We start from the raw sequence: 14,372 nt of genomic DNA on the forward strand, positions 1-14,372 counted from the left end.
CTTCTGCTTGTTATGAATGATATCCTACAAGTGAGACGGTGCCTAGAGTCTGTCAGTTCCTCGCTTATCTAATTATAGTTTACCTTAGTGCAGCACTCAGCAATTAACTTTGTGAATTATAATATTTATCTCATTTACAACTAACTCACACACTGGATTCAGCGAGCTGGCTTGGATGCAAGCAATGCGCCAGGAGAAAAAGCGCTGCAGCACAAGAGAAATGGTGACATCACTCGGTGAGTGAGCACGGCGAGAGGTGCTTCAGGTCCTCATGAGAAACTACGAGTGTGCCACAGGTGGCAAGACCAGGCAGCAAGCAGTCAGGGATTAAAGACCATCACTGCGACAATGCGTCGACTACGTCTTTGTGCGGCCATCATGAGGGGCTTCTCCTGTGTTTCATGTCGGAAACATTATCGTGAGCCATGTCACAAAACTATAAAATGGTAGCAAGCGAGTTCAAGACTGCATGCACGCTGTGGAGACAGCATGCAGCAACGAGCCAGAGGGTATGAGCTTCACTACAAGTCTGTCTCTGTAATGTAGATTGTACACCAGTGCAACCCCACTCTGAACTGTAACTAGTGAGTAATTCCTTAATGACAATGTTTCATTAACATCTTGTTTAACTCTGGTGACTTGAGTAACTAACAAGTACTGGTCCCGCAGTAATATTGTGACCTGTCTCATGATCAAACCTTGCTGAAGCGAGTACACCGCCATTTGCCGAGCATGATCCTAGGAGACAGGAAAGATAAGTAACCCAGCCAAAAAATTTATGAACTATGTTATGCTTTAAAGTTTCTAAAGAAGATAAATTTTAAATGCATATATTTTGGCTATTAAGTCACTTAATATGTGGCCCCTCACTGTATATATAAAAAAATAAGATGCACTGGTATATGGCTATATGTCTGAAGAAGTAATAAAAAATGGTAAACTATAGTGTGTGACTATCATCCCATTATAGCCCTGCTCTTGTATTAAGTCTGCTGTCAGGTATAACTTTCATCTACCTAGAAGTTCTTCACAATACTGAGCAACTGTCTTTTTAACTGACATTCAGCACCAAAATGCCACTGTTATACTGTATTAGTGAGATATATACGTGAGGATGATACCGACTCCTTGCACCAGAGCAAGGCTACGTGGGAACAGAAGTGTTTAGAGATCTCTTGCTGAGAAGTAAGTATACAGTCATCCATGTGGATCAGAGAGAGACAGAAGAAGCCATTTGGAGCATCAGCAACTAAGACTGCTGAGGACTATGAGGACCACTGGATGATGGATGACGCTTAATGCAAAAACCCTGCACATGAGGATTTAAAATACAAAAACTTATGGTCACAAATACCTGAAAACAGAAAGATCATGATTTTTAATACAACTATTAGTGCCTAGGATTTTAGGTAAGTTTTGTGAATAAGTATTTCTCTTTCTTCAACCTAAAGCGTAGCAGTGACTAAATATAATAGGTATTAATAAAATATAATTAATAACTAAAGTAATATAAATATATACATACACAAACATACACACAAGCACTCTCAGCCAATAAGAAGCTGTCTGTAACAGACCAAGCTTTACAATACTTTCACACACTCAACATTCACTACAAAACACACACATAGTTATGAACTGCTTCCTTATATTATCAAAACACTTAACTGACTTCTGACATACCTTAAAGTTTTCAACAGCATCCTCTGCAGTTTTGCTTATTTGAATGCATTTTATGATCTTCAGAATATTGTCCAATAGAATTTCGGTTTCTAGTTCAAAATTTTTACTGAAGTCTTCTACCTCCATGTTCCTCCAAGTCAAATTCTGAAACATTTTTGAAACAAGCTCAAGAAACCCTTAGCTGAAAACAATAAGTAACTCAAAATTATTTCAATTTATTAATGCTATTACACACAGGTAAAAATTTTATCTTAAAAAAAAAACAACCTACATTTTACATAGGTACAGATAACAATTTCATGACTTGAACAAACACGTACAGTTAAGTCGAAAAAGTATTCATTCACAGACTGTTAGCAAGGAATAATGTGCAGACCTGCCAACATTCAAATTTAAAAAATCATGAGGTCCTTGATAAAAATTTTCAGGCCCATAAATACAGGTTAGATATAAAAAACAACAAATCAGAATCATTAAATTTAAGTGACATACCTGTACATATGTTACATGGTATCTGCTTCAAAATTTATTTCAACAAATTATAGGTTGCAGAATTAATTTAGTTGAACTAAATTTAGCGCTGTCGTGTAGTGATCATGCAGGGCCGCAACTAAAAAGATGTAAAATAACATTCTGCTCGTGTAACACTATTATCACTGTTCACAGCAAAATTAATTTTTTAATTGGAAGCAATACACTTCACGTGTTAGTTGTGTTTTTTTTGTAGCGACATGTTTCACGTCTCCTCTTCCACTATGCAAGATAGAAAAATCAACACGGCACACGCTACAAAACGCAAAATTGCTTCCTTTACGTGACTCGAGTGAGTATTGATGGAAACTCGTTACTGTAAGCTTTCGTAAAACTTGTTTTGTAACTTTTACAAACAAAATCTTGGGGCCCCGAAAAATCGTGAGGAAACACTATTTTGGCGTGAGGGCGTGATATGGACCTTAAAAACGTGAGCCTCACATCAAAATCGTGAGAGTTGGCAGGTCTGAATGTGTAATATAGTTAATTTTGATGCAAATTTTCTGGTTTTATAAGCATTCGAAAAACATAACTGTTAAAAAAAACTCTGAATTCTTTGAAAACACTAACAAAATACAAACAGAGAAGCCTTTGCAGAAATATGATGCAAAAGTACTTGTTCACCTCAGTAACACACACTACTCAGTAATTACACATCCCTTCGAAGAGATAAAACTCTATTCTTGTTGCTGATTAAACACGTTTGTGTGGACGTTTGAGTGCCTGTCAGCTCCATTCTTCAGCGAAACATTCTTTAAGATGTCCTTTTTTGCAATCTGTTTTTCCTTCTCTGTTGTAACGCTCCACAAGGGCTCAATGGGAGTTCAGTCTGGTGACTAGTGGCGTTTGCAGGGCATGTATAACATTTGCAGGCATTATCTTGCTGGAAGTAATAGTCGCCGATGTCTCATGTATCAAATATCACCTCCAAAACTCCGGTGGCTTACGAACTGTTCTGAAACAGCAAGCATCTTCTTGTTTCATGCTACGTCCAGTAGTCCACTCACTGATTCGGTGCTGAGGTTCTTACTCGTTGTTGCTCTGTGCAAGAACGAAGCATAACATGAGGATTTCGCTGCTTCGATCGCACAATGCTCTCTCTTCCCGCTGTGAGAGTACTGTTGGTTGCCTGCTTCGTGGTTTATTACCACAGACAAACTATGTCTGTGGAACCAAGCCACTGTTGTCCCTGGTGGTAGTGTAGTTTCAGTGCCCCCTAGTGACTTCCCGCCCATGTGTAGTTGAATAATGAGCACAGCCAAAATTTTACAGTGTTAGAAGTACCAAAACAACAAATGTGTTTTTGGAACTGCTAAACCTACATTATGTTTTAAGCAGCTGGGGGAAAAAAAAATCTGATTTATTGTGTGATTTAAGTTTACTTATGGTCCCAACATATTTCCAAATTTAAATTTTACTATTTGTCACTATCTTAGTTCAATACTATTGAAATGAATAAAAAAAATCAATATGTAAAGTTAAAAGCTCGAAATCATTATACTTATATATTTCCTTGTGATGTTGTTTTGTAGGTCTTAGGCTATGGCTGAATGGTGTCAGCTATAGACTAATTTTATTACTTTGTGTGGTGGAGTACCCAATCCAGGATAACACTACACAAGTCAAACACACGCTTGGAAATGGCCTCCAAAATTATTTTAAAAATTACAATTAAAATTTTTAATTTTATCTAATTTTTGAGTAGGTATGATTTTTCTCGCTGTACCTTAAAGCAGGTGCCCCGGAAAGCAGAGTAAAACAATCAAATTCACAAAATTTAAGGTAAGAACCAAATGCAATCACCTTATTAGAATAAATTACGCAACTAGAAAATACATTCAACACTTCAATCAAAATTAACTCCGAGTTTGAACATAGCTCCTGTGGCATGCAATGGATCAGCTCGCATTCAATAAGAGCTACAACATTTTTACTAATACTGTACACTTTTTATACACCATTCTGTGTTTTACTAACATTTCTGTATTATGCTGTGTATTAAATTCCAGGATGGTGTATTGTGTTGTATTGACTTCAATTTTGCTGTTATTTCAGTTTTATCACTATTCGCCAAATAATTTTGTCTCTAATAATGGGTTCCCTTCCAACAACTCATTGCCTTGTCTTATCCATTATTACCTGCAGGCAGGTGTTTACATGCAGACACTCAAGTTACCACCGAAATACTCGACTAATACTTTTCTGCCTTGATTCTACACATGCAATTCAACAAATCAACAAAATGAACTAATACTATTGCAATACTGTTTCGGACAACTTTTACAAACACTGTCTCTTATTTACCAAAACATATTTGCTCTAAAGTTCACAATCCAAGGTCGTTACATTGATGACTTATGTTCATAGCTATCATGATAATAGTAATTTTATTACTAATTATTCTTGTATCAACCACGCTCGTCAATAATACTTCAGCAATCAACTGTACATATATAGAATTTACAGTAGAACCCCGATTATCCGTGTTAATGAAGGGGACGAGTGAGTCGGATAATCGAAAATCGCGGTTAAACGAGTCATGCTTGCCTCAAAAGTCAATAGCTCACAGACAGCCATCTGTGAACATTCGGAGATTACATATAAATATACACATGCTTTGTGTGCGTGTGCGTTGTTGACATAGAAGCGGGCTGCTTAGTGCTGGCCAGCAGTGGTTTTTAAGTCTTGCGTGTGTGGAGACGTGGGCATGCGAGTCGTTTTTACACCGAGGTGTGTGGCTAGCCGCGCGGCCAGTCCGAGGGCCCCAAGACAGCTGATAGCTGCCAGGTCACGCATTCTTTTCATCGCCCGTAAGCGACGCTGCCACACTTAGCTCATTGCTCTGTTGTCAGTAACACCATCGGTATGGATATTGTTTTACAGAACGACTGCCTTTAAAATTCTTTTCGAGATAAGATTTTTCATGCCAGTGCATTGAAACTTGATTTCATGGTTTTGAAACGGTGTCTCTGTCTCGTATAATTCACGGTGTTTTTATCCCCCTTTATTTATATGAATTTTAAATGTTAGATTTTATTTTTATTTTTAGCTTGCTGAACGTGGACCTAGTGCAAAAACGGCCTATTTTGAGAGGGTTGCAGATGGGTCGGAAATCTTATAACGACCACCTCTCTATAACGACCCTAATCTCGGTAACCGTGAGGGGTCGTTATACCTATCTATTCTCCGTTCACTCTTATCTGAGTTTTGAAATAAACGAACACCATCGTATCACTGCACCGCGTTAGCAAGTGATAGACTGAATTTATCTTGCGTGCCAAGCACTAGTTGTAACACACACACTTCAGTGTCAGCCTGTGAAGCAAAATGAAGGATTTTTTTCACGATTTTTTATGATGTCGCGCACTGTTGTGTTACCGACATCAAACTCAGTCGCAAGTTTTGCAATCGTTTCTCCACTCAGAAATCTTTCTATAATTTTTGTTTTGCTGTCGATTGACAGTATCACTCGCTTTCTTTAATGTTCATTTGATGACATGATGAAATGTTATGCTCAACATTTCCGCACAAAACTACGGTATAATCCGTCGGAATGCAGATCACTGTTACAATACATAAAAATTATCACCACCTTCACGCTTCAACAACGTACACTAATGGACTGTCTCCATGCGCCGGGTAATCTCTGTGGCACGGCGCCGTGCTGCGCGCGGGAGTGTACAGTCCGGTCATGCGGACATGGAATCGCGCACCAGTGTATAATCTATTCACGTAACATGGAACACAAAAATAGTATGTTCATACGTATGTATGTACTAGTATTTTTTAAACTTTATGTATAAATAAACATCACTGAGTCAAAGTACTTTGCCCAACATACATTTTGCAAAGTATTTTAACATTTACATACATATTGAATCATTGGTTATATGTAACTAAAAAATTGGACTTGATGGACATAAATCGCGGTTAATCCGCGAATCGGATTATCAAGTCGCGGATAATCGGGGTTCTACTGTATATTATTATTGCCAAAGAAGTAAATCCCTTAACTGATTGTTAGATAAAGCTGCTACTCGTACAACCACCTACCTAAACGTCAATTTTTATTAATTTGAAACCTTAATTTAAAGAGCTTATAAACCAATAAAGTGGCAAAAATATTTTTTCTGTATTTATAAGCGCAAACACAAGATTACAAGGATTTTTTTTTAAATAAAACATTACAAATACCTTAAATCACTTAATTAATTTTTTAATTCCATACACAGAGACTTGAAAAGTAGTACATATTAAAAAAATGGGTCGCAGTGATCATGTTCTGGTAGTTTTCTATCACCCATGAGACAAGATGTCACCCTGTGTGCACTTACACATGCTTGTTAGGTTTAAAGGCAATAAAACTAGATACTGTGTGATGTGGTTTGAATTTTAATTATTTTTATTTGCACAGCACAGTGAATTATGCAAGGTATGCAAATTATAAAGGCATTTCATTTATGTACAAATTGTGTACATTAAGTAAATCAACATCCTTTACAAAACAAAAACTAATTAGTTCATAACTCACTCATTTCACTAATATTTACCACTTTTCCAGTAAATGAGCTGCTCTCCTGCAATATAAGGAGACAACATTTGCTGCAAAGCGTCTCAACATCTAGTTGGTTTTATTGACGGCTAGTCGACATCACACGGCCTCAACTGCACCCTGGAGCAAACACGTTAAACACAATGTACGAATGTACGCTCTTTCTCACACCAAGCCATTCTCAGGGAATGCTACATTAAATAAGGGTGTTTTATTTATGAAAAAGTAATTCAATAATAACAATATTAAGTTACACTTCCAAACAGTAAACACAAATTCATGTAGTTAATAAGTTTTCTAATCTAAAAGCAAACATCAATAGCATTAACTAGCAATATTTTTACAATATGTTTCATTTCTGGAATTCCACCATTTAGAATTTATGAACTTAAATTTGCAGTTCATAGCTTCTGAATTTAATAAATTATCTCGTATTTAATAATTAGGTACTAAATTATATCATGGCTACTTTGTCACAAATTAATTTTTATGTAATTTTATGTAATTGTATGCCCAAATTTACAGAAAATGTTTTTATTATGAAAATGTATATTGTTACATATAGTCTACAGATGGAAATTTTTTTACAACACCTACACCCAAATTTTAATTCTTAATGAAAATATGAAAAATAGGGCAATAATGAAAAACAATGAAAGGATTAGTTTGATTATGGTTGAAACTCACAACCGCACAACATTTCTTTTTCACCAAACCAGTCTTGTTTTGGTACAATGATTCAATTTCTGAAAGATTTTAGGTAACTGAACACTATGTTTAAACAATTGTCAATATAAAGTAATACCAGCATTTCTTATGTCTTGTTCCTTGGAGATTTTAGTAAAGAGAGCACAATGCATCAACCAAATAAGCAATAAACATGTTTCGCTAGTTACCGAGATTGTGATGTGCAAACAGCCACTTGTTACGCCTCACTCTCAACTGTGACTTACACTCGCAATGTTCAGTCTTTGTTTCTCATCAGAAAGTTGACACCCCAGGCATGATAACAAACAATGAACTTGAAACCAGACCTCACAACTAAATACCAGAAACTGATACACATCTGTGTGATAGTCTCGCATGACACCCGGCAGCTGCCAGCTATCAGCGGACATGTCAGTGTTGCAAGCTTAGCATTTCCTACACTGGTGATCAGTTAACCAACCCTACACAGTGGCACAAACTTCTGCAATCGACAACATTTATATTACTATATTTCATTACCCTATGCTACCCATTCATTTTAATTTTCAACACACTTCAAAATACTTATTGAATTCTATTAATTTGTATTTTTTTTCAGGTCCAACATTATACATATAAATATATATATAATAGTGTTATATACACTATTATATATAATAATAGTGTTATATACACAATTTATACTAGGTATGTTATTTTCCTGAACAGCATTGAAAAGTTATATCATAAATAGTGCAATGTCTTCTAAAAATTAAGTGTATATTACAATAATGTCACATAAAACTGTGTGGGGTAACCCACTAAAAATATCCATGGGGATCAATAAGGAAAACTTAAATTCCAAAACACAAAGTTTAATTTAATTTAAACAAAATTGGGTTACTATTAACATATAATGTGAAAAATATTAAAATTTCAAATATTCCACTATTATGAACTTTTTTTTACACTAGACTTACAAGAAACAAAGTGAAAAAACTGCCAAGTGAACACTGAACATCAACCTTTCGGTAACATACTGGAGGGTTTGCTTTGCTATCGTAACAAACTATTTTGAGTCAAGATATTCTTAGCAGGCTTATTTGTTGTTTGGATATGAAATACATACATGATGTATGATTGGTGTGAATATTGAACCAGTATCACCACGTTTTTGTTAAGGGACTATTAGAATTGTATTTTGTAAAAAAGAAAAAAATTACTTGTATACACTCTATAAAAGCTCTAAAAATCTTACCTCTAACAAGGAAATATAGGTACCTTCTCATTTAAATATTTTTATCTAAATCCTCTAAATTATATTTTTTAAATGTTTTTAATTAAGCACAATATAGTAAAATCATTAAATATGTTACTTTTAAAACTAACTTTTCAACACAAAAGACTTTCTTTATCAGCAAGCAATTTATTCAACTAACTCACTTCACATTTACAAGCTGTATGATTCTCAAACAGTACACTACTTAAAAATAAAATTCACAATTCTTTCTAATATGTGTATGAATATTGATGTTATAATACATAGAACATACATTTCTCTACTTTTTTCACAAGTGGAGATTCTGCCCAGCTCTCAGAGGCAGGTTCAGTAAATCAAGGTTAAAAAAATATTATTTTATATGCGTATTTGATTTGCTGTCATCGTATTATTGTCTTTTAACATAACATGCACCATTAGTAAAAAAGGATGGTTAGAATTGCATTCTTTTTATAACAAAAAATTCTACAGAAAAGAAGGTTGGTTTAAGTAAATATTTAATTTAACGCTGAAAATCAATTTTTAAAACACGAGTACATTGTTATAATTGATTAAGGATTACTGAATGACCAGAGACATTTCACACATAATGTAGTTCTTAAAGAGATTCATTAAAAACAAATTTTCTGTCAAATATTTTATCATTATCGGGAATAATTTTCATTTACACAAAATTAAAAGAAATTACATTTTCAATAAATATAATGCATATATATTAAATTAAAGTGTTTGTTATATTCATAATTTTTTAATGGGCATCTTAGGCACCTTAAAACTAGTAATAAATAATATTGTAAATATTGTTATCAGCAAAATGAAAATAGCATTGAATGTTATGAGGTTAACGCGGGTTGCGTAGTGCCCCTGAAACACTGGAGTGGCCTCTTAATGGCACGATAGCGCTGCTCGGCTGTCTCTGCGGCCACGAATCCCGTCAGTCGCATCACATCGTCACTCGAGGTAACCAGAGTCTTGCCCTCCCCGCAAGACTTTATCTCTTGCATAACTGATAATCTTCACTCTGGCTCGTCTAACTATTCTCAAACGCTATCGTATCTTCCCGGTGCTTACCTCGGGGCGCGACTGCTGAATCAAGTACGCTGGAATCCGCTAACGGAACTCTGAAACTAGCCCACAGCCGCGTGGCAGCTGAACACCAACTAATCAGATTGTACCACTAGGCATTTTATCTGCCTCATTGTGTTGTTGTTCATGTACGAGAGGCCCAGAATGCACGTGGGCACCTCGTGTTGCACAACGGGCAAGAGCCTCGGCAAGGTCAGTGTGCGCTGGCAACAGGCTTCAGTCGGGCCCAGCCGCACAAGGCCACCTCTCGGCTCAGGGAAGGAGTCTACGCTGGGTCCACCTACCCACCCACGTAGTGGCACCCAGCCACATCCCACTATCTACCTAATGAGTAACGTCAATTCCCCGCTATATACACACAAACACACACCTTTCCATTGCGATAAGGTACAAAAATTGCTGAAACTGCCAACAAGACTAATTACGATCTTAACATTCTTATGGTATAAGAGCGGGGAATGGGTGTTTTGGATTGAAAAGATACACATGCTTGGTTTTCAGAAGATATTGTTGATGAGGAAAGTAAATTAGTGCATGCAATATACTTTCGGTATTGTGTCCTATATTATAATAGGTAGGACTGAAGTATAAAACATGATACCATGGAAATATTACTTTGGTATCGTGTCCTGTACTAGAATAGGTAGGCCTGTAGTAAAGAATACAATACTTTAAAGTTATCTTGATAGAGAAACATGGTTTGTGAATAACAATGTAAATATTCCCCCCCCCCCCCCAAATTCCCATGTTCCCGCGCTTGTCCCGTAAGAATGAGGGGGTGATGTTGATGTCAGCTCAATATTGTTGCGGTATCAAGATCTAAACTACTCCCAAGTAATTCCATGTCAAGCGGTCCAAAAAAAATCAGTCTCTTAACCAAATTATAATCAAATGATTTTTATTTGTTGATTCCTACATGATTAGGGAGTTAAAAAAAAAGTAATTTTAAATTTTTTCTTTTTCTTAATTCTATTGGCAGCCATTTTTGTTTCACAAAACATGCATCTGTAAGGGTTTGTGTAGACTTTATTATTCATTATTCAGAACTGGTGTACCCGAGGTTGGTATTCAGGAACAAATTTAATTTACATTTCAAATTAAGGCAAACATCAAATAAATTTTTATGGTATATATATATATATATATATATATATATATATATATATATATATATATATATATATATATATATATATATATATATATATATATATATATATATATATATAATTAATGCACCATATGGTACATTAATTTATATTCTGTTAAGTTATAAGATTATACAATATAGATATCATTTTTATTAATAATATAATCTCTAAAAATGCAATAAACCTATTAAACTTGGATATTCAGATTTATTTACAAACTTATGTGATAACTCTTCAACAAACCTTGAAAACAGAGCCTGTGATCTCTTGCCCAAACAACTCTCTTCAGGCAAGCTGACACACACAGCAGTACTAATTACAATACATAGTTCAGTTTAATTTATGATTTTGATTTTAGTGGTTGTGTTAGGTTTTATGTGATTTGGAAATACGGAACCATAATGTTGCATAGGGATTTTCAAGTGCCATAAATGTGTGCCGAAGACAATTGCAACATTAAACAGCTATACTGAAAACGATCAATTTTTATTTTATAAGATGAAATTATTCAACATCACACAGAAGTAAACTTCTTGCTTGATTTGAAAACTCTGTGGCAATTACTGGTGCAAGGAGTTTTCATTGTTTTGTTCCTGTGTCGGAGAGTAACCTGAAGTGCTTCACTGCTTCACAAACTATGGAATATGAGGTTCATTCCACTACAAAAGCTGTACAAACAACACTTCACAGCAGAGATTCTATCGCAAGTGCATATGATGATCGCAGGTGGCTGGCAGAGGCGAATGAAATAAGTGATATAAATAAAGATGTGCTTGTGACATCCCACTGGACCAAGGACAGCCTTTAAGAACGAGGATAAAGACCAGACTTGAGTGCCCATCAACAATGATTTATAGAATCTAAGTGCCTCAGAACCTACAGCAACTACTGGGAGGATACATAACATTTCCCCAAAACTAAGTAAAGAAATATCAAATTGTTTTAATGCATCCAAACAAAGGTAGAATTATAAACATGTTATATCAATACTTTTGTGATGTACAAGTTGTAAATAATTAATCAATACTTTTACTTGAAATTTTAAAGTGTTTTAACAATGCTATCCAAAGTAAAAATTGGGTTATAAAATAGTGAATAAAGAAGCTTCCAGATGCTGTGGAACCTGAAGTGACCATGAAACATATTTAAATTAAGCAATTTCATTAAAAATTTAAAGTTGTTTCATAGTTTTATTTTTTTTGAGGAAAATCTGTGATGTAAGATATTTACCGTTGTTTTTTTTCCTATCTATGGTGCAATTTTCCTTAAATGTGTACTGGAGATAATAAATGCTGTAACTTTCCTTAATAAACTTGTTTTTGTTTCATCAACTTTGATTTCACGATTTCGGAGTAATATAAATTTATCTAAGCCATTACAAATGCAAAAATCAGTAATTTTTTGTAAAACAAAAAAATTTCTGCCTGGATTTCAGAAAAATTTTGAATTAGTCTTGTTTTTAGACTCTCTATTCATTTAAGAATACTAAAAAAAACATTTGATTATAAAATAGTCAAGCAACCACCTCTAGATCACTTGATATGGAATGAACTCCCCTCTAACAATACATCAACTTAAAATGGCTAATACAGGGGTGCAACTTGTTCAAATGCAATATATTTTTACAAGATGATTAGAAAACATATTACGAAGTACTTAAATGCATTTTAGAATTTTAAAAAAATTGTGGAAAAGTTTAGATATTCGACATTCACCATTAATTGCAAAGAGTTAATGTAACATCTACTTAAAAAACTAACAACTTAAAAAGGAAATAATACAGTATAATACGAACAGCATTTAAGTATACAGTTAATTACTACAAGATCAGAAGGAAGAAAGCAAGACCGTAGAAAACCACCTTAACAATTAAAAATATTTCAAATACAAAATAAGAAAAGTATGAACCATTAATTGTAAAACACTAAATGAATAGCTGAATAGTGAAATTAAAAATAGTTACTTAAGATACTGAATGTGAGAAGAGGAAAGGACTTGAGGAAGAGGCTTCAGAAATTGACTGAGTGGGGGAGTGGGATCCTTGCCACTGAACGGAAACCCAATCGCAAGTGTAACAATCAATCAATCAATCAATCAAAAATCAATCACGGCTTAGTAATTTGATCTACCTAAAAAAACTTTTGAATTTTGTGATTATAAATATTTAACAAAAAAGCAATTCAACTAATTCAATAAACGTTTAAGTTGAGATACACAGTTGACTACTAATGCAATGACAAGTTCTATTAAAATAGCATAATCATGCAAAAACATGCCGCTAACCTGTAATACATGACAGAACCTTGATGCTGTGTAGTTCTCGGCAAAGTAGTAAATGCTAACCGGTCACTCACGACCCCACCCCAACTTAATATCGGTCAGATATCCAAAACAAAAACGTTTTTGGCGTCAATAACAATAAAGACTGGCTACATGATAACATTAGAAACACTTCAAACTTGATTCCAATACCATTCATAATATCCATAAATATAAACATAATATAACATGGCGACCGTTGGCGGGTTTGAATTGTCGACGTTCCCATGAGAATATAACTAAAACTTTCCCAGAAAACTTACTGCAAAGAAATTTTTAGTAAACTTTTGCCTCAAATACGTTCGAGTAGGACAACTTCTTGGTTCGTTAGGTGATTAGGCGTTCGTTACAAAGCGTTTAGAACTAAAATTACAACTTATGTCTAATCAACAAATATTGAAACAACACATACTAAGAATAATGTAATAATTAGAATAACAACATCTTTGAAAATAAATTTTTCTTGGCTGGACTGGAAATAGTCTCAACCACTGCAGTAGCCAACGTCAAAGGTGGAACTTGCCCACTTTATAAGAGTGCATCGATTATTTGTTACTAAAGGTTACTAAAGGCAGGTTTTTTTTTACCTTGCATGTAGTGATGCTACCTCCACTCAAACACCAGAGACTACTTGTAGTTAGTCTGAGAAGGACCGCGACCCGAGGGGAACATGTCATTCTGTGGGGGCATCAATCATTTACTTCACTTATCATTTTGGTAATTTTAGTAATACAATATCTATAACATATCATTTTACAACCCTAACTTATTACGGGTCATTTTCAGAGCAGGGCTTAAAATTGTTCCTACACATCTCTACTACAGAATTAAAACATACTGGACAGACCGACTGCACTATTTGCCGGTGTTTTTGCTGGAATTGGGAATAAAAGTGGAAGAAAAAGACAAAAGTGTTACTGTTAAAAGTTTACTAAAACGGTACTTCAAAAACACTTATTCATTACATTTTTTCGGCACTCCTTTTATTACCCCTTCTCCGCCCTTTATTTTCACTTTTAGCCAACTTAACAAAAACAAACTTTCCCTGAATTTTATTGTCTCTAACACTCCCCTCAATAAAATT

General features: G+C 34.7%; 1 protein-coding gene across 10 annotated transcripts in view; it reads right to left on the minus strand.

The window, feature by feature from the left end:
• The window catches only part of LOC134530078 (serendipity locus protein alpha-like), a 42,166-nt gene extending 28,580 nt beyond the window's left edge, over positions 1 to 13,586 (minus strand). For 3 of the 10 annotated variants that reach the window (XM_063364657.1, XM_063364656.1, XM_063364652.1), the window contains exons 1-3: positions 13,253 to 13,530; positions 6,765 to 6,886; positions 1,684 to 1,827 (exon numbers count right to left, since the gene is read on the minus strand). In XM_063364657.1, the coding sequence (XP_063220727.1) occupies positions 1,684 to 1,809 (126 nt within the window). In that variant the 5' untranslated portion in view covers positions 1,810 to 1,827; positions 6,765 to 6,886; positions 13,253 to 13,530. Of the gene's footprint in view, positions 1 to 1,683; positions 1,828 to 6,745; positions 6,887 to 7,662; positions 8,034 to 13,252 lie in introns of those variants that run through there. The other 7 variants (XM_063364654.1, XM_063364651.1, XM_063364650.1 and 4 more) reach the window with 6 other exon arrangements.
• Positions 13,587 to 14,372: the final 786 nt, after the last annotated feature.

This window comes from Bacillus rossius, chromosome 3 (assembly GCF_032445375.1).
Source record: "Bacillus rossius redtenbacheri isolate Brsri chromosome 3, Brsri_v3, whole genome shotgun sequence".
Classification (NCBI taxonomy): Eukaryota; Metazoa; Arthropoda; class Insecta; order Phasmatodea; family Bacillidae; genus Bacillus; species Bacillus rossius.